General features: G+C 40.9%; 3 protein-coding genes across 6 annotated transcripts in view; 1 reads left to right on the top strand and 2 right to left on the bottom strand.

The window, feature by feature from the left end:
* Window positions 1-3,578: 3,578 nt before the first annotated feature.
* On the bottom strand, window positions 3,579-13,098 carry pwwp2b (PWWP domain containing 2B). 2 transcript variants are annotated; one of them, XM_056396229.1, is made up of 3 exons: window positions 12,568-13,098; window positions 8,628-10,355; window positions 3,579-5,509 (listed from the first exon to the last, which is right to left on the bottom strand). In XM_056396229.1, exons 1-3 carry the CDS (start codon window positions 12,705-12,707, stop codon window positions 5,503-5,505), a joined length of 1,875 nt encoding a protein of 624 aa, XP_056252204.1. In that variant the 5' UTR covers window positions 12,708-13,098; the 3' UTR covers window positions 3,579-5,502. The 2 variants fall into 2 exon arrangements, with proteins under 2 accessions (XP_056252204.1, XP_056252205.1); XM_056396230.1 differs by having other exon boundaries at window positions 8,624-10,355; window positions 12,568-13,097.
* Window positions 13,099-13,626: 528 nt separating this feature from the next.
* LOC130181508 (leucine-rich repeat-containing protein 27-like) lies at window positions 13,627-20,382 on the bottom strand. Of its 3 annotated transcripts, none has more exons than XM_056395771.1 (11): window positions 20,183-20,342; window positions 19,361-19,639; window positions 19,047-19,177; window positions 18,652-18,710; window positions 18,125-18,277; window positions 17,063-17,264; window positions 15,888-16,028; window positions 15,428-15,533; window positions 14,708-14,805; window positions 13,974-14,094; window positions 13,627-13,870 (listed from the first exon to the last, which is right to left on the bottom strand). In XM_056395771.1, exons 1-11 carry the CDS (start codon window positions 20,336-20,338, stop codon window positions 13,757-13,759), a joined length of 1,560 nt encoding a protein of 519 aa, XP_056251746.1. In that variant the 5' UTR covers window positions 20,339-20,342; the 3' UTR covers window positions 13,627-13,756. The 3 variants fall into 3 exon arrangements, with proteins under 3 accessions (XP_056251746.1, XP_056251747.1, XP_056251748.1); XM_056395772.1 differs by lacking the exon at window positions 20,183-20,342 and adding an exon at window positions 19,853-20,004; XM_056395773.1 differs by lacking the exons at window positions 13,627-13,870; window positions 13,974-14,094; window positions 14,708-14,805 and having other exon boundaries at window positions 15,427-15,533; window positions 15,844-16,028; window positions 20,183-20,382.
* A 797-nt stretch (window positions 20,383-21,179) lies between these two features.
* The window catches only part of LOC130181265 (serine/threonine-protein kinase 32C-like), a 76,768-nt gene continuing 73,075 nt past the window's right edge, over window positions 21,180-24,872 (top strand). The window contains exon 1 of the mRNA XM_056395261.1: window positions 21,180-21,618. Coding sequence (XP_056251236.1) covers window positions 21,537-21,618 — 82 coding nt within the window. The 5' untranslated portion in view covers window positions 21,180-21,536. The remainder of the gene's footprint in view (window positions 21,619-24,872) is intronic.

Raw genomic sequence — 24,872 nt, forward strand, 5'->3', positions numbered from 1 at the left:
GAGCACTTTGATACTTTAACAGTATTAATATAGAACCAAGACCTGCTTTATAATCAAAGAAGACATGGACATGTACCTTTAGACTATATGGGACCTTTAAGAAAAGACAGACAAAAAAGTCAAAACACATGCAAATGAAGAAAACATCTTCACCAATTTGACAACACATGCACATCATTTAGAAAAAAAAGTGTAAAGAAATGAAACACACACTGACAAATCTGACAACACATGCAGCATAAAGAAATGTGCTGCAAACACAGACAACACAACCAAATAGAGAAATGTGCTGCAAATTCATTCATGATTTCTTTTGTTGTAGTGCACTGAGCTCCCAGGGCCACTGCAGCTACTTGCTCCTATTTGGATTAAGAATGTGCTGGATAAAGAGTTTGTATTCATGTGCATTCATGAATATCTAAATACTAACAGATAGGATTTTATCTTAAGATCTCAGATCATATTTGAATATACATGCCAAAATGCCCATGGTGAATAAATTGGAGCAGACGTTTTCTCCTTGAAGCTGATGTTGGCTCCACTTCAATAAAAAACTGCCCCCAGCATCACAAATCTCTCCACAGTGGTCACTGTTGCTTTGCCTGCAGATCTCCCAGTAATAAACACAGTTTCTTTGTTTCTCGCTTTGTGTGCATGAATGTGTTTATTTGCGTGTGGCTCCACAGCTAGATTCAGAAAATTGGGCGTGCCTGCCTTCCTGCCTGCTTGCATGCATGCGTCAACCCCCCACCCCTCCAGCCTCACCTGCACAGTGTGGCGGATTGACACTAAGCAACAGCCATGGAGCCAAACACAGCCTCAGATGGCGAGGACTTGCCTGTGGGAAGAACAGACTTAACACAAACTAGAAAAACCAACACAGACGCTGCAGCTGTAATAAATACCAAGGCAGAAGCAGATGGGTTTATCTAAACTGTAAATCAGGGTTGTATTGCCACTGGGCTCACACTGACCTTTTATATGTGAATGTGTAAATGTGAAACCAGACAATAATATGAATGAATCTTAGTGCTTTCTAAAACCACAGACAAGTTGTGACTCAACTGGGCTTCAGGTCTTACATAGCACAGTATCACAGCACTTGTGTGAGACCTTCCCTTTCCTTTCATGTTGCTAAGCACAGAAATGAAAGGTTTTTAATCATTTAATTATTTTTGGTAAAACAATGGAAGCTTGTGACATCCAGGAAGCAAGACAGACCAGCAGTGGAACAGCTTCTAACTATGGCAGCAGACCTTAAAAGGGCAAAGCAGAAAGTAATAGATCATCCTTTTGAAGGTGATTTAAAAGGACGATCCTTTGAGGGGCAACCTCACTGATTTTCACCTTGAAATGTGGAAAGTATTCACTACAGGATTTATAGTTAATCAATAACCCTGCCAGCCCTCAGCAGATATACAGTGTTATGATACTCAAAGCATTTACTGTTGTTAAAAGCAGATTAAGTATTAAATTTTCCTGTCATCATTATTAATAACTGTCCATGGCACAACCTCACTGGTAATTTCAATTTTGAGAATCTTAAGCGTGAGCAGTTCATTTAGGCCTTGAAAAACCCTGTCAACTATCATTTTTAAAACCCAGTCATGTATCTAAGTCATGCTAGGCTAAGCTAACGTCTCCTGGTCGTAGGTTCATATTTGGTGCAGCCTCAATCTTCTTATCCTGATTTTTCAAGGATGTGTCTATGAGGGACGAAGTCAACAGAGCCTGATCAAAGGCAGGTTAGTGATGCTTCCTTTACCAGAAAATAGAGGCATGAGCCATATTGGGCAACAGGGTAAAGATTCAACTTTTGAAACGGAGATTTAGCCACCTTTCAGAACTGAGAAACTGCCCCATTGAAAAGCTGCAATGCAAATAATCACCTAAACTGCTCTATTTCTATCTGTTTTTTGACCTATCCCTGTTCAATCAGTTCATTTGCTTTGGGGAAAGCTTTGGTCCAAGTGAAACAGAGTGGAGTGGGGTTATGAAATGTCTGGCAGCAGACACAGTCAGGTCAGAGGTATGAAACAGGAGCAGGCGTGGGGGGAAGGGAGAGCTGCAGCTGAGCCTCTATAGTAAAATGATCTGATCAGGAGATAGCCACACGAGGGTCATCTCACCTTGACCGGCCTATCCTCTGAGCTGCATGCTAGTTATGCAACAGACATGCTTAACCACTCCTATTTATGACACGGAGGCTACAAATTAACACGCATGGCATGGCCACAGCTGAGGAAGAGCATGGAGGATGGGGGAGGAAGATAGAAGGAGAGATAGAGAGAGAGAGAGTCTCTCATACAGTGAGGAACATAATGGATTTTTTTTGGGTCAGCATTTAGAGTGCCACTAACCTGGTTAGATTAAGCTCTAATTTCCACTCACAGGTGACCAGTCACTGTGGGGGGACATAGGGCTAATACAGGCCTCCAGCTTTTAAACGGTTCCTATGTTGAGTGAGAACAGAAACAGCAGCTGCAGCAGCAGCATTTTAGCAGTTCAAAAACCCTCCGTCTAAAGTTGTTAGTAAACCTAAGCAAATGCAACTGAGAAATCCCAGAGCAAGTGCCTGAGTTACAACCTGAAACAGACCCAAAGGCAATGTGTACTCACAAGTCGAGGCTGTTGGCTTGGAAAGATGAAAGCAATAGTTTGACTGTTTTGTTTTCTTGCCTGGTTAAGATGAGAACATTGATACCACTCTCAAATCTGTCTAGTAAAGGTACGGTAGCATAAAGACTGGAAAAGAGGACACAGCAAGCTTGGCTCTGTCCGCAGGTAACAAAATCCAGGTACTGGCACCTCTAAAGGTCACTGATTAACACAACGTGCCTAGTTTGTTTACACAGCACAAAACTTAAAGGAGTAAAACAGTGAGTTGGACAAGCTTGTTTTCCTGCTAAGCTAAGCTAAACTAAGCTAAGCAGTTGCTGGCTCTAGCTGTGTATCGAGCAGACACGCACACAGGAGTGGAGTATCAACCTTCTCATCTACCTTTCTGCAACAAAGCAAAAAGCAGAAAAAACATATTTCCCAAAGTATCAAACTATTCTTGTAAATATGCAAACAAAAATATATGGCTAATGCTAATTAGCAGAGTAGCAGTAAATGGGAGCTGGTTGTGAGGCATCTAGTAATAAATTCACTATTATGATAACATAAAAAATAAATAAATAAATAAATAAAAAAAAAATCTGCATTTTCATATATTTCCAGAAAGCTGGGGGACTTGTGAGCAACACATTAAAAGAAAGGTCAAAAATGAATCAGCAGAGGCCGAGATACTGTGACGTAAAACTAGCAAGGTCCGAAAACGCTTGATTTTGCATTTCCCATAATGCATATCCACATACTCCACACCAACAGTTTGAGGTCACAAGCTGAAATCCTGATGACATAACAGGGTAATTTTTTTTTTTATGTGGAAACCTGCAAAGCCACAGACATAATACAACTTTTCACAGGCGGAGTAGTGTTCCTCATAAGTAAACTGAACTTCATGTGTAAATTTGGTGAAGTGGCCCCTTTAAAATAAAAAAGGAATATCAAAGGCTGACTCACGACAGCACAGGTATTGCTTGTATATTTTATTTTATGTACAGTACATGTAAAAAAAGAAAACAAAAAAAAGTAGCCAATAACATTGACCAACGTGGGCAACAGTAGATAGCCATGTTGCTCATACATGGGGAAAATCCTGACGACTGTTTCCCCTCTCAGGCATACATAGATGTAGATTCTCCCACTCCTCGGTGTGTAAGGCTGCCTGGAAACTAGCTGGGCTTGATAGCAAATGGTCAAACCACAGATTATCAAAAATGGGAGGAGTGCATTATCTCCCGCTCCTGTAGTAAACACACTTCTCGCATTGACAATCAGTGAGAGCCCCGTTTTTCAGCCTCAATCTGAACAAAAAGTTCCCAGACAGGCAGAAAGGAGACGGGCTGGTTGGCTGAGCGTGACTGTGTGCAATCTTCGGTTAAGTTTTTTTTTTTTTTTTTTTTAAATTCAGACCGGGCTGCTCTTGACAGCCGTGGTCTCTTGCCTTTGCTGCCTCCCTCCCCCTATTCCAACAGTGCTGCTTTCAACACAAAGGTCACTAAAGGTCAGCGTTGCAGTGTGCTTTTGCCGGATGACTCAATATAACTGCAGGCTCCAACTAGTAGAGAGCTTTTCTTCAGCACACTCAGCAGTTGAATTCACAGTATTCTTACAGCATGTTTTTTTTTTTTTTCTCCCAAAGTCACTCATAAAGCTTTAACTGATAATGCATAGGGGGCTTTGACACATTTTTCACCCATGTTTCTCCAGTGGAAATGTTAAAACACAGATTTTTGTAGTGTGTGTGTGTGTAGTAAATAAGCTGAGAGAGGAACACACCCAAGACGAATGCGAGAATACAGTGTACACAACCATCTGTGTCTGGTGTCCCCAAAAATCGTACAATAAAATAAAATAAGATTTGAAAAAAAAAAAAAAAAGGAAAAAAAAAAGATTTTTTTTGTATCTCTTGTATCTCCAAGGCCATGGATAGTCAACCACAAAGAATTCTGAACTCCCCTGCTGCCTATCAGGGCTGTATCTCGCAATAGTGTTTCAGACAGTGAGCTTACAGCAGGCCACCAAGGTACAGATAAAGTGCTTTTTTCTTAAACATGACGCTTTAAATAATTAAAGTGAAGTGAAAATGGTTCTCAGGAAAGAGTTGGGAGGGGTAAGTACGCCGATGTGACACTCCTAAAGTTAAAAAAATGAAATGGAAAAGAGACACAACATGATTCTGGAGAGGAATAAGAGTTCAGTATAAATACATCCACAAACCCAACTAATGTCTCAAAAGGCTACGAGGATGGAACACTGTGATCGCTAGAAGAGCTGGAACAGTCACTACTGTCTCTGGATGGAGCCATTCACATTTTGAGAAGTCAGAGGATTCAAGGTAAGACTTTTCAAATCATGGTAAAAATGTCTCGTGGTTGAGGGGAGGGTATTTGAAGACGCCACTGGCTTCCTCTGGCTGGACGAGTTGGACCTCGTAGTGAACACATCGGCGGCGAGGACCGTGATGATGACAGCAGCAGACTGGTAGGTTTTGGGAGACTGTAGTAGAAAGGTGTAATTGATGGATCATAATAAACCATTACAGATAATAAATACATTCGGGTCCTTGTAGTGTCGTTATTCAGCTCTATTGAAATGATTAAATCTAAAAAAAAAAAAAAAAACAAAAAAAAACAAAAGAAAAAAAAGAAGAGGAATAGTTTAAGTTCATGGGACACCATGAGATGCTTGGCCTTTTTTTGCTCCCTTATCCAGTCTCAATAACACTCCACCTTGGCGGCCATTTTCCACCAGCCTTGTGAAAAAGAAAAGAAAAAGGAAAAAAAAAAAAAACGGCATATAAATAGTAGCCGTGGCAACCGCACGTATTCCCTCCTGGGTCTTGATGACAGAGTCTGAGAATTCAGAAAAACCTCGGAGACCTCTCTTCAGTCCTCAGCCTCTACACAAGAGAGAAAGAAGCAGAAGCAGAAGAAGAAGAAGAAGAAGTGTGAGAACAAAGTCACAAAGTAAAGACAATGAGCAAACAAGGCAAGTCGTATATCTGCTGCAGGGAATTCTGTTTACTGTGTACAAGGCTCAACATATAGAGAGATGTGATTCTCAACATGTCAGGTTTGTCATCTGCAGATTATGGAGCACCAGGAAGTGAATGTCAGCTACTTTCCAGCTGACTATAACCTCTGTGTGGCTGACAGAGCAAGAAAAACGCTTCCTTTATGAGCGCTGGAAAAAGTACCAAATATAGACTCGTCTTAACCCCTTGCTGTGTTTATTCTCAACTACAACCACCCTCTTCTTGGCTACTGAGCCCCTAACAGAGTCAACAGAAGGGTTGAGAGCTGCCTGTCTGGCCCTCATATCACTCAAAGACAATATTTAACCTTTGAGTGTGTGTTGAGGGCCTGCTGCCTGGCTACACAGGGTCAATGAACTCGGAAACCAAGGGAGGGGGGGAGCTTGGCAAAGCCATAGCGTGACATGACCTGCTTTAAATGTATAGCATCAAGATGGCTGACAAATGAATGGAAAAACCAACATTAAGTGTCTTAGTAAGGTGTTGTTCCACTTTGAGCCTCCAACACAGCTTCATTGCAAACTCTAGTGGAGGGATGAACAACATTCATTCCCTCATTTGGTGTTCGATGATGGTGGTGGAGAGCGCTGTGTAACACATTATTCCAAAATCTCCCAAAGGTGCTCAGGAGGGTTGAGATCAGGAGACCATGAAGGCCATTAGCGATGGTTTCCAGCCAAGTGTGTTCAAAGTGTTCACTTGAGGGACACAACAGAAACATCCACTATACACATCGTCTCCACAAGCTCCTCCATTACTTAGCTGTGAACACTTTAAATCAAAAATATTTCAGAGAGACAAGAGAAAATAGCACAAAGCTACATATCACTAACTTTTCATGAAACCATTCAGTCAGCCCTGTACGGAGACATCAGCATTCCTCTCATTGTGCTAAAGCAGTTCTCTCTGCTGTATTTGTCGGGGCTCACTTTCGGAAATGAGCGGTTTTAACAAGCTAAGCAGCAGCACAGCCAGTGCCTTCATTACAGCTGGTATTAATGTTTATTTTGCCCCCTTTCAACACATCAACTGTTCCATGACATGAACGCAGCAGAACTCCCTCGGGCGGCATGGAAGAAGGTAAAGTGTTTGTTAAATAAGCAGGTTGCTGCTCAGCTCACATTCCCCTAGCGTTTAACATAACATCATCTAATTTGATGGAGGAATTTAATGTATTTCACAACTTGATAGTCACTTTTACTCAACAGCGATAATGATACCTGTACAAATACACTTGTGCACAAGATTCTCTGCCTGACTAATTTTATGTACTAATAAAAATATGACTGACTCTTTGCATCTACCAAAGTGAATGATATAAGTTGATTTGAATAACACCTTTATAGCTGCTAATTCAATCTGCAGGATATTTTAGGGTATGTAGTGATATTGGCAAATCAGGGCTCTACATCACAGGCATATGAGACTTGTGACACTTGAGTTGGCAAAATAAATATTTGTTATAACTCCCTTATCAGAATTAAACATCTCTCTCTCTCTCTGCTTGCTCTCATGAAAAGAGAGCAGTGTATAACTCTTTCAGGGAGCAGCGTCTCATTTATAGCTGGTACTGACCCTGGCCTTTTTTAGAATGACAAACGGCGATGGCAGCGGGTCATATCATCTGTCGCTAATTAATGCTAATTCTGCGAGTAACTTGATAACAACCTAGTTGAATTTTGGCTTGTTATCGGGTTTGTGTGTTCTCTGCGAACCAGCGTCTGCACTCGGTGAAAGATCATTTGTGAGGGAAGAAACTGCATTCACCACTGTACAATCTTTCTCTTGTCATACCTTTTGTAGTTCAAATCACTCCAACAGAGTGATAACTCCTCTGTTGTAAAAACACTGTGTCACAGTTTCAGGAATCAGAATCTCCCCTTTTACTTTCATTCATATCATATCAACAATTGAAGCTGATCAGCTTCATGGTTTTGAACCAAGACTTCCATATTTGGATCATGTAGCTCATGAAAAATAAGGTGTAAAAGTCTGGATGCTCCAGCTGTTATTTCAAAGTGTCAGATAAATATTTAATCAACATTTCGTATGTTCTCCTGCTATAAATTTATCCTTTTACACTTTATGTACTGAGCATATTTGGCACAAAACTTTCATTTGGGATGAATTCAGGGAGATCTTCATCATATTCCCAGGCTGCAGCTGCAGACTGACCATCAATTATTCTGCTACTAAAACTTTTGTGTCTTAGTTGTTTATAAGTTACTTTTAAAATTTGATCATGGAGCCTAAAAAGATTCAGAAAGATTCCTTTATTAGGGTCAATGAACATCCTACCTGCTCTCTGTCTTCTCTCTGTCAGTTTGCCACAGAACCTTTTGTGTACTGTACAATGATAAACGCAAAGAGATGTATTACTGTTAATTCTTTTCTTGCTTGTGTTCGTGAAAATAAACACACATGGAGCTTTGCAAACGCTTGTGTAATAGCCTGCTGTCTTTTTTTTTTTCTTGTTCATACACTGTTCATATTGCGTGGTTTGTATATCTGTCAGGAGATGAAACTGCTAGTGCATCTACTTTTTGTGCCAGCTTTTCGACATCTGCCCTGGTGCTCTGTTGCAGTTTTTCCAACATCTGAGCAGTTTCCTCTGACTTAGCCTGGACACTCTGACTTTATCTCATAACTTAAAATACTAGTTGGAACACTGGTGAATAAACTTCCTCTGTTTGAGTGAAGCCACACAAACGGCAAAAGCACATGCCAACGGAAACTGATTTGCTGCTTGTATGTAGGGTGGATGTGATTTGTTGTTGTACCCAGGTTCAGTGAAGAGGTTAGCTACGGCCTGTCAGCAGGAATTAATTAATTGAACATACCAACATAATTTTGATTAGGTAGATGAGAGATTAATGATGTTTTAATGCCCCGCCCTATTTAAGTCCTTAGAGAGCACACTGACACACATATAAAACTATAAAGATGTGATACACCCATGTGTAAATGTTGTAAACTGACCTACGTGTCGCAGTGGGAAAGCAGCGATGTAATCTCCGGGCTCATGTGACCCACAGCCTTGGCCGCCTCCAGGATTGCTCTCCGGTACATCCCTTTTTTCTTGCGGTTGAAGCGGGACCTGAAGAGCTCTCTGAAGGGCGATAGTTTGGCAACAGAGAGCTGCGAGGTGGTGGGTGAACCGAACCACGCCACCTTTGCCTGGGGCCACTGCGCCTCGCAACTGGCCGTCTCCTGTTTGCGGGTGCCGCTGATGCTGAGGACGCGTGCTGGCCACCAAGGGAAGCCATGGATCTTCCCCCACACGATGTCGCCCACTGCCACAGCGTGACCCTCCTCCGTTACACACTTTGTCATGCTGCGCGTGTGCAGCCGCACCGTAAGTGGCGGCACTGTCTTGCAGTCCTCCCGTGAAGGTACAGAAGATGAGGTCACAGAGAGATCTTCACCGGGGGCCAGATCACACAGCTCTGGTGAGGTGCCATCAGAGCTGAAGGACTTGGACTCATCTAGACTGTCGCTGCTGCAGACTGACAGGCTAGAAGAATCTGCTTTACGCTTACGGAAATTGATGAGAAGGGTGAGGTCGCTGTGGCCGCGGTCGGCCTCCTCCCCAGAACTCCCTGACCACAACTCCAGAGAGTTCTTGCCTTCCCCTGAGTCATCCGAATGGGGGAGGCAGGGCCCAGGAACCCTGGGGCTTCGTCTCCTAGTGCCCTCTACAAGTTCTGCCTCATACTCGACCACACTCTCCTCACCCTCCCTCTGAGGGGGTCTCAAGCGGATCTTTGGAGATGGCAAGTCCTGACCCACAGTTGTGAAAGGCCTGGTTAGTTTGAGTTTGGGAATGGACACAGTGAGGCCAGACCGTGTGGCATCTAGAATGTGCCGTTGTTCCTTGGTGGGATCAGAGGGCGCCTTGCCATTCTCTGCCACACCATTCTGCACCAGCTGTTTGGGGCAAAATGGTTTGACTGAACCGTGGACGCGTGAGGGGATTTTCATGACCTCCCCCTTGCCCTGTGGAGTGCTGTAGGAGATCTTTATGACAGGACTGTGGGGGATAATCACGTCACCTCCGGGGAACTTCTCTCCATCAGCTTCCCCCCTTTTGTCCTTCCTAAGGCGCTTGCTGTCAAGGCTGGTGCCATTTTCCCGCCTTTTAGTGTCCTTGGTAGCAACTACATCCTCTTTTCTCGACAGCTTAGAGGGGATGTCCTTGTCATCACCGTCATCGTCGCTCTGTAGTGCATTCTCTTTTCTAGATGTCTTGGTGTTGCTCATGCCATCTTTGCTGTCTTCATCACTGTTCAGTGTGTTCTTGCATTTTTCACATAGTACCTGCCGTGGCCGCAGACGGATAGTACTCATGGTCATACGGCCAGGCTCTCGCGTCCTTCTCTTCTTTCTTTTGATTGGTCGCGGAGGGGGCTGAGGTACCCATTGGCTGTAGCTGTGACGCACCCATAAGGGCTGAGGGAAGGGGGCTCCTTCAAAATAAGGAGGGTAAGGAGTCTGTCCAGCTGGCACTGGTGTGGGTATGGGACAGGGGAGAGGTGCAGTAGGTATGCTGCTTTCAGGGAGAGTGTTTTCATCCTTTGGTTTGTGTGAAGCCTGGCTGGGAGAATTGGAAACCGGCTCCTCACTCAGAACTTCTGGGAAATCACAAGTTGGTTTAGATATCGGGCAGTCCCCGGGTTTTTCTGTGAAATCTGGTAGACAGAAGAGCCCAGTCCTAGGATGAAAAAGAAAAAAAACACAAAACAATAAATTAATAACTGTACGTCTCATTCAGCTTTGTTAGCGTGCTACACTGAAGTTCATACATGCCAATACAAACACAAGCAATTCTTACATTTTTAAGTTGAGCAATTTCCTCCACACGAATGATACTATAATGCCGTACTTGTATTTCAGCATGTTAGATAACTAGGCCGGTGGGAGAGCACAAATCAAACACCTCGCTGTTTCAATTAGGCCAAATGAGAAACGAATACTCAAAGCTGTTCAAAGCCTTTCCTACAAGTGGCCTACCATAGGCTGCAAGGAGGGAAACTTATTTTACCATTTTATTTTACTTTGACTGGATACACTGACGCCACTTTCCCTGTCACCTGTATGCTGAAAATTCTTTTCGTGTGGGGGTTGGGGTCCGCTGTACAAGCAGCCAGACATCCTGCTGCCTTAGGCCACAAAAATGGAGCAATAGTATCACTGACTGTCTGTGAGTGATTTTACATGTTCTTTTTTCATACTCTGGGACCAGCAAACATGTCCAAAGAAGGCCCAACTGCCAAGGAGTCTTTGAGAGGTGGCTGGCAGGCAACAGTAACATGGCTGTGCTGCTTTAGTCAGGAGACAGCAGACAAAGAGACTACAGGATGCCCAGGAACCCCCCCCCCCCCAACATCTGACTGAACAAAAAACAATCCCATGAATCACTCGGGATTCAGAGAGGTAGGGTAGGAGCCAGGAGATTTCAGTTTGTTTTTGCATCCGTGTCTACCCAGGGCTTATGTGTGGTGAGATTATTAATTAGTGCACATTTGGGGAGCCTGTTTTCCTCCCCAGGAGAAGTAACTGGCAGCCACCTTCAAATAATAGTCTCTTGGTGAGGTTTGTTCCTCTCACCTTTTTTTATAAGTGTCGCTAAAGCAGCTGAATATTAGCCTTCACCGTGATTGACACGGCACAAACAGTTCAGCCTGTGACAAGGAACACACAGTGCTAGTTAGGCACAGCACAAGGACGCAGCATATGACCAGCAATGATTCACTGCACTGTTGCCATTTCATGTTGTGTACAGTGTAACTAGATGTGGAGATCTGCCTGTATGATAGGCCTAAAAAACCTGTGAGAGACAATGACAGGAACTGTATTTCCATGAGCTGAAAAGGAAGAATAAGTCAAATTTTGTCAGTGACAAGGCCTGAAATATAGACCTATTTTAAGTTATTCCAAGGCCTGTCTTTTCCCATTTGGGTGGGTTATTTTCAGGACAGTATGAGCTCTCACATGAAAAACCATCTAAGCATACTAAGGGGCAAAGCTGGTCAGATTCTGATTCTGCTAGTCTATAAATAGTCTAAAGCCACTGGCTTTTAAGGTGTACAACACTAAGAGCAACACAAGGCTTATACATGTGACACACACTAAGAGGGGAAGATAAGACATGACACTGATATGTGAAATTACTCTCATATGGTTTTTCTCATTTGAACAGGATTGTTTTCTTGAAAGAACCTTTTCCTACCTAACATAGAGACTAACATGGTCACTGGATGTCATCAGAAAGAGGTTTTCAGTAAAACCATAACAGTTGTGATTCATCAAATCCCACATGTATCTTTATTGTAATTTTCTATTGTTTCTAAAGATTAAAAGTGACTGGTAATCAAGGTAATCAAGCCATTTCTCTAAACAGCAACTGTAATTGAGATTATTTGAATTAAAACATCATTTCAGATTTTAGCACACAATGCACTACCATCAGCATGTATACATATCAAAATATAACTGATTTACAGAATGATGTTCAGCCAAGGCCTACCCTTTTTTCTGAATACGTTTTAGCTGTTCTGTATTTGATTAGGCTAACAATAAGCTAGAGATGAACCCAGTGACATTAGGTATTGTTCAAAAGAAGTCATTCACAATCTCTGTAGACAGGGCCTCTATCTTGACATACAGTTTCTCACCACAGTAAAATAACATATTTTATCATCTTATTATGGGTTAAAATGATACCAGTTTGCCATTAGCCAGCAAGCTAGCAGATAGCTACCTTGTCACCTATGAGTCTTTTGTATGGAGGCCCAGTTAGCTAACATCTAGCTAAGCAGCTATCTTTGACTTGTTAGCATCAAAGGTAGATTAGCCGTTAGCAGAGTTTAGCAAATTAATTTCAGAGATAAATTTATAAAGGAAATGAAAGAAATACGACTCACTTTTTGTTGCAATCAAGTAATATCCCCGTGTAGCTCCTTTCTCGATAGGTCAGCGTCACCACCAGTGTATCGTTAACTATTTGATCGATAGTGACAGGTACCCGAGAGCCGGCCCGCAGCTCCTCGGCCACAGCCTCCATGTTTCCCGGGGTGAAGTGTCCGGCTCGGCGGTGCTCGATCCCGGCCAAGGGAGCCACGGTCGCGTCGGCCAAAGATCCGTCTCCCTTTCGCTATTGGAGCAGGAGGCTACACCAGGGCATAAAATGACGCCATCACCCCCACCAAGTCAATTACAACAGTACTGCTACCGCTGACATCACGCTCTCTGTGCTAGAGGAGCAAAAAATCCTCCAAGACAAGGCCTACCCTTTCTCTGTCTCACTTTGACTTGTTTGATGCCGTTCATTACTACGGACTTTTATCTCGGGAATACCTCAGTTTTCCCAGCGATAGCTTAATGGCGTTTTGTTCTACACGTACACTATGATTACACTGGAAAATGGATAAAATATCGATGCATTTTCTATGATGTGGCGAACGATACGGCCGTAAATATTTTTACTGAAGTGAGATAATTATGACCTGTATTTAACAAATCATCATAACATGTAAAGCTACAATTATTTATACTTTCACAGGAGTATTAAATATACAATATATTAAAATTGCCTTTGAATTCTTTAGTTTGGCACTATACTAACATTTGTCAAACCATTTCTCTTTCATTTCCCTCAGTGATTCTTATATTTTAAACTTTAATTTACAATGTGAGGTGGTGATTCAGTTTTTATAACTGGCACAGGGAATATTATGCGTATGCAATTGTGTCTTGTGAGCCAATGTAACATTTAATGACTGAATAGCTTCACTTAAAACAGTGAATAAGCAACAGTTCCCTTTTTATTTTGTACATATTTGAGGTATTAAATGTTAATAAGATGAAGTAAATGCCAAACATGACTAGTTTGTATATTAGGGAGAGTGTCTTGCAGAATTTAAAGATGAAGACAACAAGAATCATACTATGGTAAATTTCAAAACACTCACTCACTCTCTCAACAGCCTTGTGATCTATATTTTAATATATGAGCATTACAATGGTCATTCATAAAAGGATTCATCCTTACAGTTACTTTTGAGTATGAAATCAATAACATCAAACTCAAACAGAAGGGATATATAATCCCTGTCACTTGTCAAGGAAACTCGGCCAGGTGTCTCCAGTGAAGATAGTAAAGCAATTTTCAGGATCTCTTCCTCGGTTTCTCTTCCTCTCTAGAAGCCGCTTCTGTAACTTCCGCATCTGTCATTAAAAACAAGAATCAAAACAACAAAAACAAATTCAGATCAATATTGTAGGAGTTCAATATGGATCAGTTGTGTGAATAATGAGGTATAGGTTTGACCTCTTCCACATCTTGTTCTGCCGCTGCCATCTGCTCGCTGGTTGTGCCCCTGGGATTCCTGCGTCTCTCCTGCATCTTCTCAACCTGGGCACGGATCTGCCGCTCTAGCTCACGGGCCGATCTGGAAAATTTCAAACCAAAAGACTGAATATTCAGATCATAGTCTTTATGGATGGTAGACATCTGATTAAAAATGCAAGCCTGTGACTAATAGTTTTCTCCTCAATTAAGATTTATTATATCAATGAAAACAAAAAAGACTACGGTGTGCTATCTAATCTGGTTTATCTGTTCTATCAAAGACATAATATTGTTTAAGAAGAACAAAGGAAACTGCTGATGTTCTATGATGGGTGTATGTCTCTCTTTCTCCACTAGGTGTCTCTAGCTTTCTGCCTGCATCTGCATCGCTCACAATTGCAAACCATGCAAAATGTCATTTGATGAATACTTTTAAACATTTGAGTATGTGCAGTACAATTTTCATTAATTAAATTGATGAGATTATATAAGTATAAACCATTATACTCCACTGTGATAAGAGGACCCTTCAAAAATAAGGAGATGGAGATAAAAATTCAGTGACAAAGCTAACAGGACAAACTAAACAAACATCCCAGGGCAATTCTCATTCTAATAATGGTTTAGGTTTTAGGATGTTGTGGATGTTTTTGTACATTTTTGGTCTGTAGTAGACAGTATAAGTATTTTGCCCATCCAGAGTTCCCATGTACCTTGTCTCCTCACACTCTTTGATGGACATGGTGGACATCTGCCTCTGCAGAGTATCACTGCTTTCCTCCACATCAGGTTCTAAATCTGCCTCTGCTTCCTATAACAGACAGTGGAGTTGTTTATTATCATGTACAACAACATTTTGTTCTTGAGTGCAGAGCTTGTGTTCATATAGGATGAGAATGTTGTGACACATCCTACAAACACAGCCTATAGCCACAGCTGCAATAAAACAACATCCTTGTGTTAAACTACCCAAATGGGCTTGTTTTTTATTATATTTTTCAGTGAATACTTACACTGATGTTGCTGGTTGAATGCATTGAAAAATTATGAGATACTCTTCAGCTACAAGTATAGAAATGTAGCTGACAGTCAAATTACTGAAAACCATCCCTCTGCATATGTCTACAGAGTGTGCATGCCTGCATGTATGTGTTGCTGCTGTGTTATCACTGGTGCAACATGCTCCACCACAGGCACTGCATCTGTTGCTGCCTTCAACAGCACCAACATCATCATTAAGGATCACTGACACTGATTCTTGTTATGATACTTCCCTGAAAATCCATTCAAGAACATTAAAGTGATTTATCTTGTAGTGATTTCATATCTGTTGTTATAGTCCTCTAGCCAGTGTGACAGAGGTGATACTCTACTGCCTCCTTGTGGTTGGCATGTTGGCAGGTGGACATTTAGTTGATCTATTCCACACATACCTCTGATTTTTTTTGTCTTTCATTCTTCTTCTGCTTGCGCGTTGACATTTTCTTCTCCTGTGTGAACTTGGCTTGTGTGCGCCAGTTCCGAAGAATCTCTTGGCTTCTAAAGGAGACCAAGATCCAAGATAACAATGCACTGTAATAGATTTATGTTAAGGGCAATGGCTCTAAGGCAAATGTTTCTAAATGGTTGCAAAAAGGTCTGTAAACATTGACTGTTCCTCTGTTTTTATATAGTGGACATAATATTGATCCCTTACCGTTGGTCACTTGGACAAACGCCAGTTAGATACAGTGTAGCTCTGCTCTATGAAATAACATTCTGCCTTACATGTGGTATTACCAGTCCTAAATATTCTGTAATTCATCCATTCAATGGTGAAAATGTAGTAGGACAGAAACAGGGTACTTACAATACTATACTGAACTGAAAGCCTTAAGGCAGAAATCAGCTTACTTTCTCCTCTGCTCGAGAATAGCCTGTTTCTCTTTCAGCTCTTTCATCGCAGCCTGTTTCCTCTCTTCTGGCCTCTTCCAGTCTTGAGTGTCAAACAGGCGAAGCTCAGGAATTATACCGGCCTTGGTAGTTGCCTTTTTTCTGACAAATAAATTGAAACAAAATACTTTATTTTATTGCTCTCCTGAACTCTGAGTCCTAGTGGAGATAGCTTGGGAGATTTTTATCACTTGGTCTCCTCTGTGGAGAAAGTCATTAAAAAGTGTTATTCTTTTCCAAGGCACCATGCCATGTACTTTGCCCTCCACCACAACTCTAGACCTCAGCACTTAAGTTTTCCACTGAAACAAAACAAATTCACCTCCCCTGTCCCACTATTTGATAGCAAATAGCACTTTTACTGCATTAGATATCTGAACAGGTGCAAATGAATTATGCCTAACAGATATTTGCTGCGTGGATCCATTGTGCAAAAACAATGGTAGGAGCAATTAGCAAGATTAACAAGATTGTTATAATTTTTTACATGTGCAACTTTTTTTTAAAGAAATAGCTTGACATTTGGGGAAATACGCTTATTCACTTTCTGGCAGAGAGTGAGATTAGAAGAGTAATAGTTCTGCTCTCAACCCTAACCCTAACCCTACCCAACAACAAACATGAAGCTAATTAATAACAATTTATATCTTGCTTGCTTGTTCAAACAGTTTAAAAACTGCAATGTAAAAACATCTGCCATCAGGGGGTTCTGTGTGAATATATCCCAGTTGTCTGGAACCCCATGGAGACTTGACTAACTTACTGGTTCCAGCTAAGAAACAGTCTGGCACATAAACCCCCATAAAATGGTGACATTTTATTTTTACACTTTTGTATGTGTATAGTTAAAAATATGCTTGTATGTATATAATTAATTTAATCATTAATGAGGTTAGAGGTGTCGGCAGGCAGATTTTGCAACCATGTTTCCCCGTTTCCAGTCTTTATGCTGTTCTAAAAGTCTCCTGGCTTAGACTTTATATTGTACAGAGGTAATAGTGGATCAATCTTCTCGTCAAACTCTTTTATAGAAAGCAAATAAACACGTATCTCAAAATGTCAAACAATTTAACATTAAGAATTTTCACTTCAAAAATCTCTTATTCTTTTCATCCTAATACCTTTACTTTACTTACCTTTTGATAACAGGATGAAGACATGACTTCAGGTTTCTATCACCCTGTGCTACTGAACCTAGCTCAGCACTGTCCAGTAGGATCATCTTTTGTTTCAGCTCCTTAAACCTCTGCAGCTCATCCTCATCCACTGACTCATCCTGCTCCTCCACACTGGACCCCATCAGCTCTGACAGCTGGAGCTTCTCCACCACTGGCAACTCTACCAATGAAAAAACCATGGCAGATACAAGTGTGATGTGGGGGCAGCCAACACCAGCCATAACACTGCAGTCTACAGCTACAGTGGCTATAGTGGAAGTACAGATAACTAGTTGATTACCAAGAGTTCTTTCCCAATTATGTAGGCAAAGATTTATCAGCTTTTTATGAGCAAATTCACACAACCAATAATAGCAGGTAAAACATTCCTCACTAAACATCTACTGTATGTGGAAGGCAGAGCAGAATATGTGGTCAAGAAGTTTTGAGTGAATTAAACAATAAATGGCTGAATGTAACTTTTACCCACATGTATTATAATTAGACTCAAACAGACTAAATAAATGAATGGTGTATATTCAAATTTGATAAACTTTTACTCTGAGCCAATTAAAGGAAAGGAGATTCCCCCCCATGGAGACCAGAGGCCTGTCTTTGTTAATAACCTTTTGGGCAGGGAGATTAATCCTTTGATCGAGGGGTTTGGCTCTGCTCATTGTGCAGCAGCAGACTCTCCTGTGGAGGGCTGTCTTGGGCTTCTCACAGTGATTATCTCTAGACAGTGCTTAGTGACAGAAAGCTCCTGTTTAGAGCCCACAGGTTATTGATCATTTTCATCTGGCTAAAAATATTGCAGAGCTGGAACAGGGGTGTCAAAAAAAAAGAAAAGAAGAATCAGCTGCGTGGCACGCGCCGTCTCCAAGGGAACAGGAGTCACACCAGTGAAGCGGTAGCAGGGCTTGGAGCTATTTTTGTGGCCAGCCGTCCTATCTTTGTCAAAAAGAGCAGATGGCTAGGATGCATGTGCATACTGAACACCTTGCTGCTGCCCTGTTCAAAGTTAAGTTGCCTTTGATTCACCTGCAGGGGCCTTCCTCATGCTAACTTGTCGCTTCACCATGGCACTCCTCAGGTACTGGAGGATGCCCTGGATACCCTGGTGCACAATGTCTTGTGGAGGGAAAGTGATAGGGCAGTTCCTCAGGTTCAGGCCTCTCAGGGTAATCACATTTCCTGGAAAAAGGTAAATAATGAATCATTATGTTTACAGCATACACTTTGGCATTCAGCTGACACTCTTATCCAGATTATTTTGCAATGAATGCATCAGTAGATGAAGCTCACTTGGTGTACATACCTCCATTACCTTCATTACTTTAATGCAAGCAACAGTGCAGTAATAAGCTTCAGTGATAACAACTAAGAGGAAAGCAAAACATTTTAATCCATATTGTATGTCTTTTCTATTAGTAACTACTAGTTATTCATCACACGTAATCTAGATTTTAATTTGCTGCCAGTCAGGCTTATTGAAACTGATGAAACAACTTGTCATTTCAAAGAGCAGAGACACTGCTCACTGGTAGAGGTGACTGAACACAACTCACCCAACTCTGGTGGAAGTTCTGAGATAGGATTCCCTTCTAGTAGTAATGTTTTCAGAGACCTAAATGAACCAAATAATAGCTCATTAGATGATTGCAAGGGCAATGCCTTGATCAAGATGCATGTTTAATCCTAAAATGAACTGGGGGAAATTGTACAAGATATGCTTTAGTCAAACCCAGATAAAATATTAATGTTAATCTCCTTTGCCACAATTTGGAATCATATATTTATTTTTCAGAGCATATGCTACTTAACAGAACACTCTAAAATAGAAATATTCTGATCAAAAAATGTTCTGAAATGTGACAAATAAGCATACCATACTCCCATAGTGGCCTTGGGGTTTGGAATTAAACAACATATATTTCAAAGAGCAATTGCATAAGTAGCCTACCTGTGCAAGCCAATTTCAGCAGGGAGCGACACAATTTGGTTATTTCTGAGGTCCAGCCACTGCAGGCTGGGCAAGTTGATGAACAATGAACCTGTGATACTGGATATCTGGTTGCCTTCAAGATATAAATACTGAAGATGATACAATGTGCAGTTAGAATTAATAGATAATGCAGAAAAATAAATTAAACATAGATCTTATAATGCTGGCCTAATGTTTTAGTGGAAGGATTTTTTGCTTGAAAACTACTGCAGCATACAGTATGCAGCTGGGTGTGTAGAGGTTGACAAATGCACAATAAAGTTGAAACTGACCTTTAGTGTGTTACTTTTCAAAATACTTTCCGAAACATGTTTTAGCTTAGTTCTGCTCAGACACAATGTCTCTGTTGAATAGGGTTCACCAAGCTCCTGTGGCTCAGCATCCTCAGGCATAAAGTGGGGGGTCTGTGGTTTGACAATACTGTTCCCAAAGACATAGCTTCGCTGCAGGTCTGGGATCTCCTCATTCTCCTCAGGGGAAGACATTGTAGAAGTGATGCAGAGATGTTGTCCAGGGTGTTCAGGAGTCTTTTTTCTTTGGCATTTCCCTCCCTGTGGTTGAAAACAAGAAAGTCTGTGTAAATGTCAAATTCAATGGACAGGTTTTGTTTAAACTGCAGAATACTTTTACCTGAGGTTTTAGCTTGCCTAGAGGCAGATGTTAGCTATTCACTCTCTGCTGCTATCTATCGTTAGCTAACATTAGCAAATAGTTATTTTACTACTGACCGCCCTTTAACATTAACCACCGCCGTATTATCGTACCTGTTATTTGAGTGAACATATGCGTAAACTCGTGAACCACACTCAGCGTCCTCTCAAAAGAAACAACTCATAAAAAAAGAAGAAGAAAAAAAAAAGAAATAGGAAAATGTTATGCTAAGTTTTAGCTACCGCCCCACGAGTTTGACGGCGTAACCATAGCAACGCGCTCAACACTGACTACGGCAACTGTCCACGTGCAAACAAGGCGAACTGCATTCATATTATATCAACCAGACTTTCTTGAATTAAATTTGCAAAATGTATCAATACTTTGTAAAGGTGAACAGGTCAATACCAAGGCTACAAGAAACAACATTACAGATGTCATACTTTGTAATGTGCAGTGGTGTAACTGGGCAGCAACAGGAGTAAATAATGTTGGTGTGCAGATTGAAGACAAAGTGTTAAATCCTTTTTCCCCCTCAGTGATCCGGCACCACCCATCCATCTTCTAATGAGATTGTGGAACAATTCACTGAGGTTCATTTAGGCTGGGGGATAGTAGCAGTTCTCTGCTGGTAACAAGAGATGACAACACTGCCGTTTGTACTGAGCTATCCTGGCTTCACCTACAGAGGCTGGTCCTTATGTGTTGATATGCATGACAGTGTGTGATACAGAGCTACGTCGACTACAGTCACTGGCCAGCAACTGTCACACTACTCTCACAAGCGTCAAGTTAGTCAGAACACCAAATGGGGAACTTCCGGTTCTTACTTTCAATATAAAAGTCTCCTGAGCAAATGTTTACAGTAAAAACACAAAAACAACGATTACACTGCACTAGAATGATTTTTTTGAAGGATATAAATCAAAACTTTTTTTTTTTTCTGTTCAGCTACAGGGCACTTACATGTTATGTAGGCTAGATGCATGCCATAGTAGAAAACGTGTTATTTTTTATATAGGCTACAGAGTATGTGACTGAAATCATACTCATTCCCTCAAACATATATGTAAATGTTTATTTTGTCAAGACTGCATTTAATCACTGTTAAATCAATTTTGCACCTCATATTGCTTTAGTGATGATTTATAATATTCATTTGTAATCTAAATTGACTGAAATTGGACTATTAACAGCTTTAACGTAAATAATTTAATCAATTTAATTGATCTATCTATTAATCGAAGTTCATGTAGCCTACTGTTGGCATTCTAAATTCTTAAATTGATCTAGATGATGCCACCATCAGTGGCTGCTGATTTGAGGTGACCTCAGTGATTTCAGTATAATAGCCTGTGTCTACGCTTTTATTTTCAATGCCAAATAGCTTGACTTCCTGTTTCGTTTTAGCTAACTATGTAAAAGTCGACGTAGCTTTTACTCACAGCCCCGACAAACATAAGTCTGTCGGTTTGTGCTGGTAGGCTACGGAAGACAACTGAACAATACCAGTGCCGAGTGATTACATTAACCTGCAGCAGTAACAAACTGAACAGTTTTTCTTTTAAGATATTTGGTAGTCCGTCGGTACCTGCTACATTTGCTCTCTCCTGGTGTTGAAAGACTTTAACTGGCGGTGCTCAAATTTTCGGCAGAATTAAATAACGGATAAGTAAAGCGAAATAACGGACACGGTTTTGGTGAAATGTGTGGTTATTCATACTGTCTTTTGAGGAGGGTGTCCAACACAGAGCTGTAGTTTCTCTTCAAGAGGCAAGGAATGCAATCTGAGCATCAATGTTTCACTGGGGCAAGTGGAAGAAGAGGATGGGAGCCAATAGTTCTTCAAAGAGACCAGTTTTCGATGAAAAGGAAGATGGTAAGTGATTGAAAAGTAAACGCGGGTTTCCCAAGAACCTACCTAGAATTAAAAGACATGTAGGACTTGTAGCCAACAGTTAGTCTCCCTGTTCATATCAATGTGTAATTTACAGTGTTCTTATTTTACTGCATCTTTCAAGTTAGCACTAGCATGTGACACCAACGCTACCAAAGTTTTGAAAGTTGCTACTTCGACAGAGGAGCACTTGCTGTTTAGGCTGTTGTAGTTTATCCTAAACGAAAAATTATGTTCCTTTTATTCAACAAAGGTGGTGTTTGAAAGTCTTGGAAATGTTGTGGGCGTGAAGTCCAACTTCTGACTAACAGACGCCTGTACTGTCTGTCAGTTTTATTTTCCAGAGGCGATAATAAAAAAGCCAAGCATCCTCAAAATTGGTATTTTCATCACACTCACGAACGCCTACTTAACGAACACTGACAGAATATAAAGTTCCTGCTTCAAATTAGCTCATGTGCAGATAAAGTAAAGATCATTCTCACAAGGGAAAATGTGTAGCACTACCACTCTGTCACTGTTAAAAAAAAAAAAAAAAAAAAAAAAAACCTGAGAAAATACATTAATGCCTGAATGAACCCTTTGAAATAGGGACTATTTGAAGACAGAGAGCTAATTGCATAATTAAGGCAAGATTAGTGTCATGCATGGAAGTAACGTTAATTCATGATATGTTGTCAGTGTATGGGAAATAAGCCTCTTGGGAGTGAAATCCATAAGCTTAGTATTGAATCACAGAATCTGTGTGATAGACTTCTGCAGAAATCCACTGTTGCTACAGAGCTGTCATCAGTGTGCTGGCCAAGTTACAGGCGAAACTTGAGTAAATGAGGTCATTTCTCTGCAGGGATATGATCATATGGCTTCTCTCTGTGTGTGTGTGTGTGTGTGTGTGTGTTTGTGTTTGTGTTTTGTATTGCATACAAGGATAAACCCAAGCTCACAGCTTTTTGTCAGTAGCCTTCAAGAAAAGTGTCCAGCACTAATTGAGAGGAGCGGTTATTGAAAAGAACAGGAGTGGTCCTACAGCCCTAAGTGGTATGCCCTCACCCTTTCATTGAGCAGGTGATCAAAGTCCAAATTCATGTACTGAGGCTTAGGGAAATTATCTTGGCCATAGTGTGAGTTACTTCATCAGCATCATCATGGTCATGATAGTTACATTTTGTCAAAACCAACATTACGATCCATAGACTGAGGTTAGATTTGTTCTTTGGTGCCAAGGTGCATTTGATGTCATTACATGTAATCTAGAGTGCGTCCCTTTTATGCATCAATGAAATGATCTTCTGCTGACCAAGTAGTGAACAGTATGTGCTGGGCACATATGCCTTGGAAAGAAACAACTGTTATTGTCAATCCGATCACCTTGAACACTTGTGAAACACCGATTCTACACAGCCTTTGTAAACCAGCTGCTTCTCTTTCACCTTGCTCATCTTTCAAAGAGTTGCCTAGCACTGATAATAGTCTGAGCAAACCACGGTGCACTGCGCTGTGGATGCTGACTTAGACTATAGATGTCTCTTGCAGCCTTTCAGGTCTCTTAGAAACAGTATCTCTTGGCTTCTTGGAAAACAGCATATGGCCTACATTAGGCAGTAATATTAGAGCAGCGTTTGGCTCAAAAGGCTGCAAACATAATCAAGTGGTCAGGTTGATGTCCAAGCGTAGCTGCCAAAAGGGCTTTTTTGGCAAATAGTTTGATTAGCAAAGGAAGGCTGTGGAATTGATTGAGGTGCACATCCTGATCATCGCTGCATTGCTTTTCTCACTGAAACACACTGAAATAACAGCAGTCAGGGTGAGAGATGAATAAAAGTCAGTGGTAGATAAATGGTGGTGAAAGTGTAGTCTCTTTTTTCTCTTTGGCTACTAAATTAGTAAATGTTAAATTTCAGAAACTACCACATCCTGTACAAGTGGTATCCAAGCTTTTTGGCTTGTGTACTTTTCAAAGAAATAGTTTGAAATTTGGTTATAAATTTGCTTTCTTGCCAAGCATTAGCTGATATAGCTCATATATGTCTGGTATATTTGAAGATACCAGCATCCAGTTAGCTTAATTTAACTGAAAGACAGAGCTCCGTCCTTGTTCTGTCCAATGGTAACAGCATTTCCTTAACAGCAGGAAAGCTCTCACAACCAAAGGTTGGTTTTATGGTTAGTAGAGAAATGGTCAGGCACATAATGCCCCATAAAAATCACCTTATGTTGTTTTTACCCTTTGTTTTTGTATGGATCATACAAACACAATTTAACATGTAAATCAGTGAGCTTTAGGGGTGCCGGCAGGCAGAGTGTGTTATCTGTGGATGGAGCCGGACTGTATCCCTCTGTTCCCAGTCTTTCTGCTAATTTAAGGTAACTAATTGAGATAGCTTCATATTTACTGCAAAGACATCTACTTATTGGCAACAAAGTGAATGTAAAATGTTGGACTGTTACTTTAAAAGGAAGCAGTTTGGATCCCTTTATCACTGGATGAGCTAAAACAAAGACTTAAAAGTGAAAATTCTCCTCTCAGATTGTTTAATTTGATAATTTTTTAGATGCCTGAAGTCACTTGATTTTTTTTCATAAGCAGCAAGCCCATAACACTTTGCTTTTGTAACCTCTTGTGAGTATTCATCAATATTTTTCTCTAATTTTATGAACAAAATAATGAATCCTTTCGGTGGAAAAAAATTTTAAATGAATTAGCCAATAAAGAAAACAATCACCAATTGCAGCCGCACTGTAACTGAGTAAAATTACTCCACAAGTTGTTAACACAGTAGGACGTGAATGACTGAGTGTAGACATTGTTTAGTTTAACTATTGGCCATGCTCCAGACAAAGGAGCACTTCACTCTGTCCAAGTCCTCATCTAAACCAAGAACAGCACTGGCTTGTTGCTTTTTGAAAGAGGGTACTTGTTGTGAATGTGCTACAGTATTCAGGAGAGAGTGCAGAAATTGACAAATGCCTGCTTTAATCCAGTATGGGTGTGGACTTGGCGCACTTGTTGTTTTTGCTCCAAAGGATTTAGAAAGTATGCAAAAATGTGTGCGTGATTGTGCATGCAGAAGATGCTGTTAATTGTTTTGTCTGTTTATTGTGTTGTTATATTGTTGAATCCATTTGATCTTCCTTGTTAAGCCAAAGGCAAATTTCCACTTCTGTGGACAATAAACTTCTGTTCTTTGTGTAGGCGCGTGTGTGTGTGTGTGCCTGAATGTCTGAGTGTGTGCGTG

The sequence above is a fragment of the Seriola aureovittata genome, chromosome 14 (assembly GCF_021018895.1).
Source record: "Seriola aureovittata isolate HTS-2021-v1 ecotype China chromosome 14, ASM2101889v1, whole genome shotgun sequence".
In the NCBI taxonomy this organism is placed as follows: Eukaryota; Metazoa; Chordata; class Actinopteri; order Carangiformes; family Carangidae; genus Seriola; species Seriola aureovittata.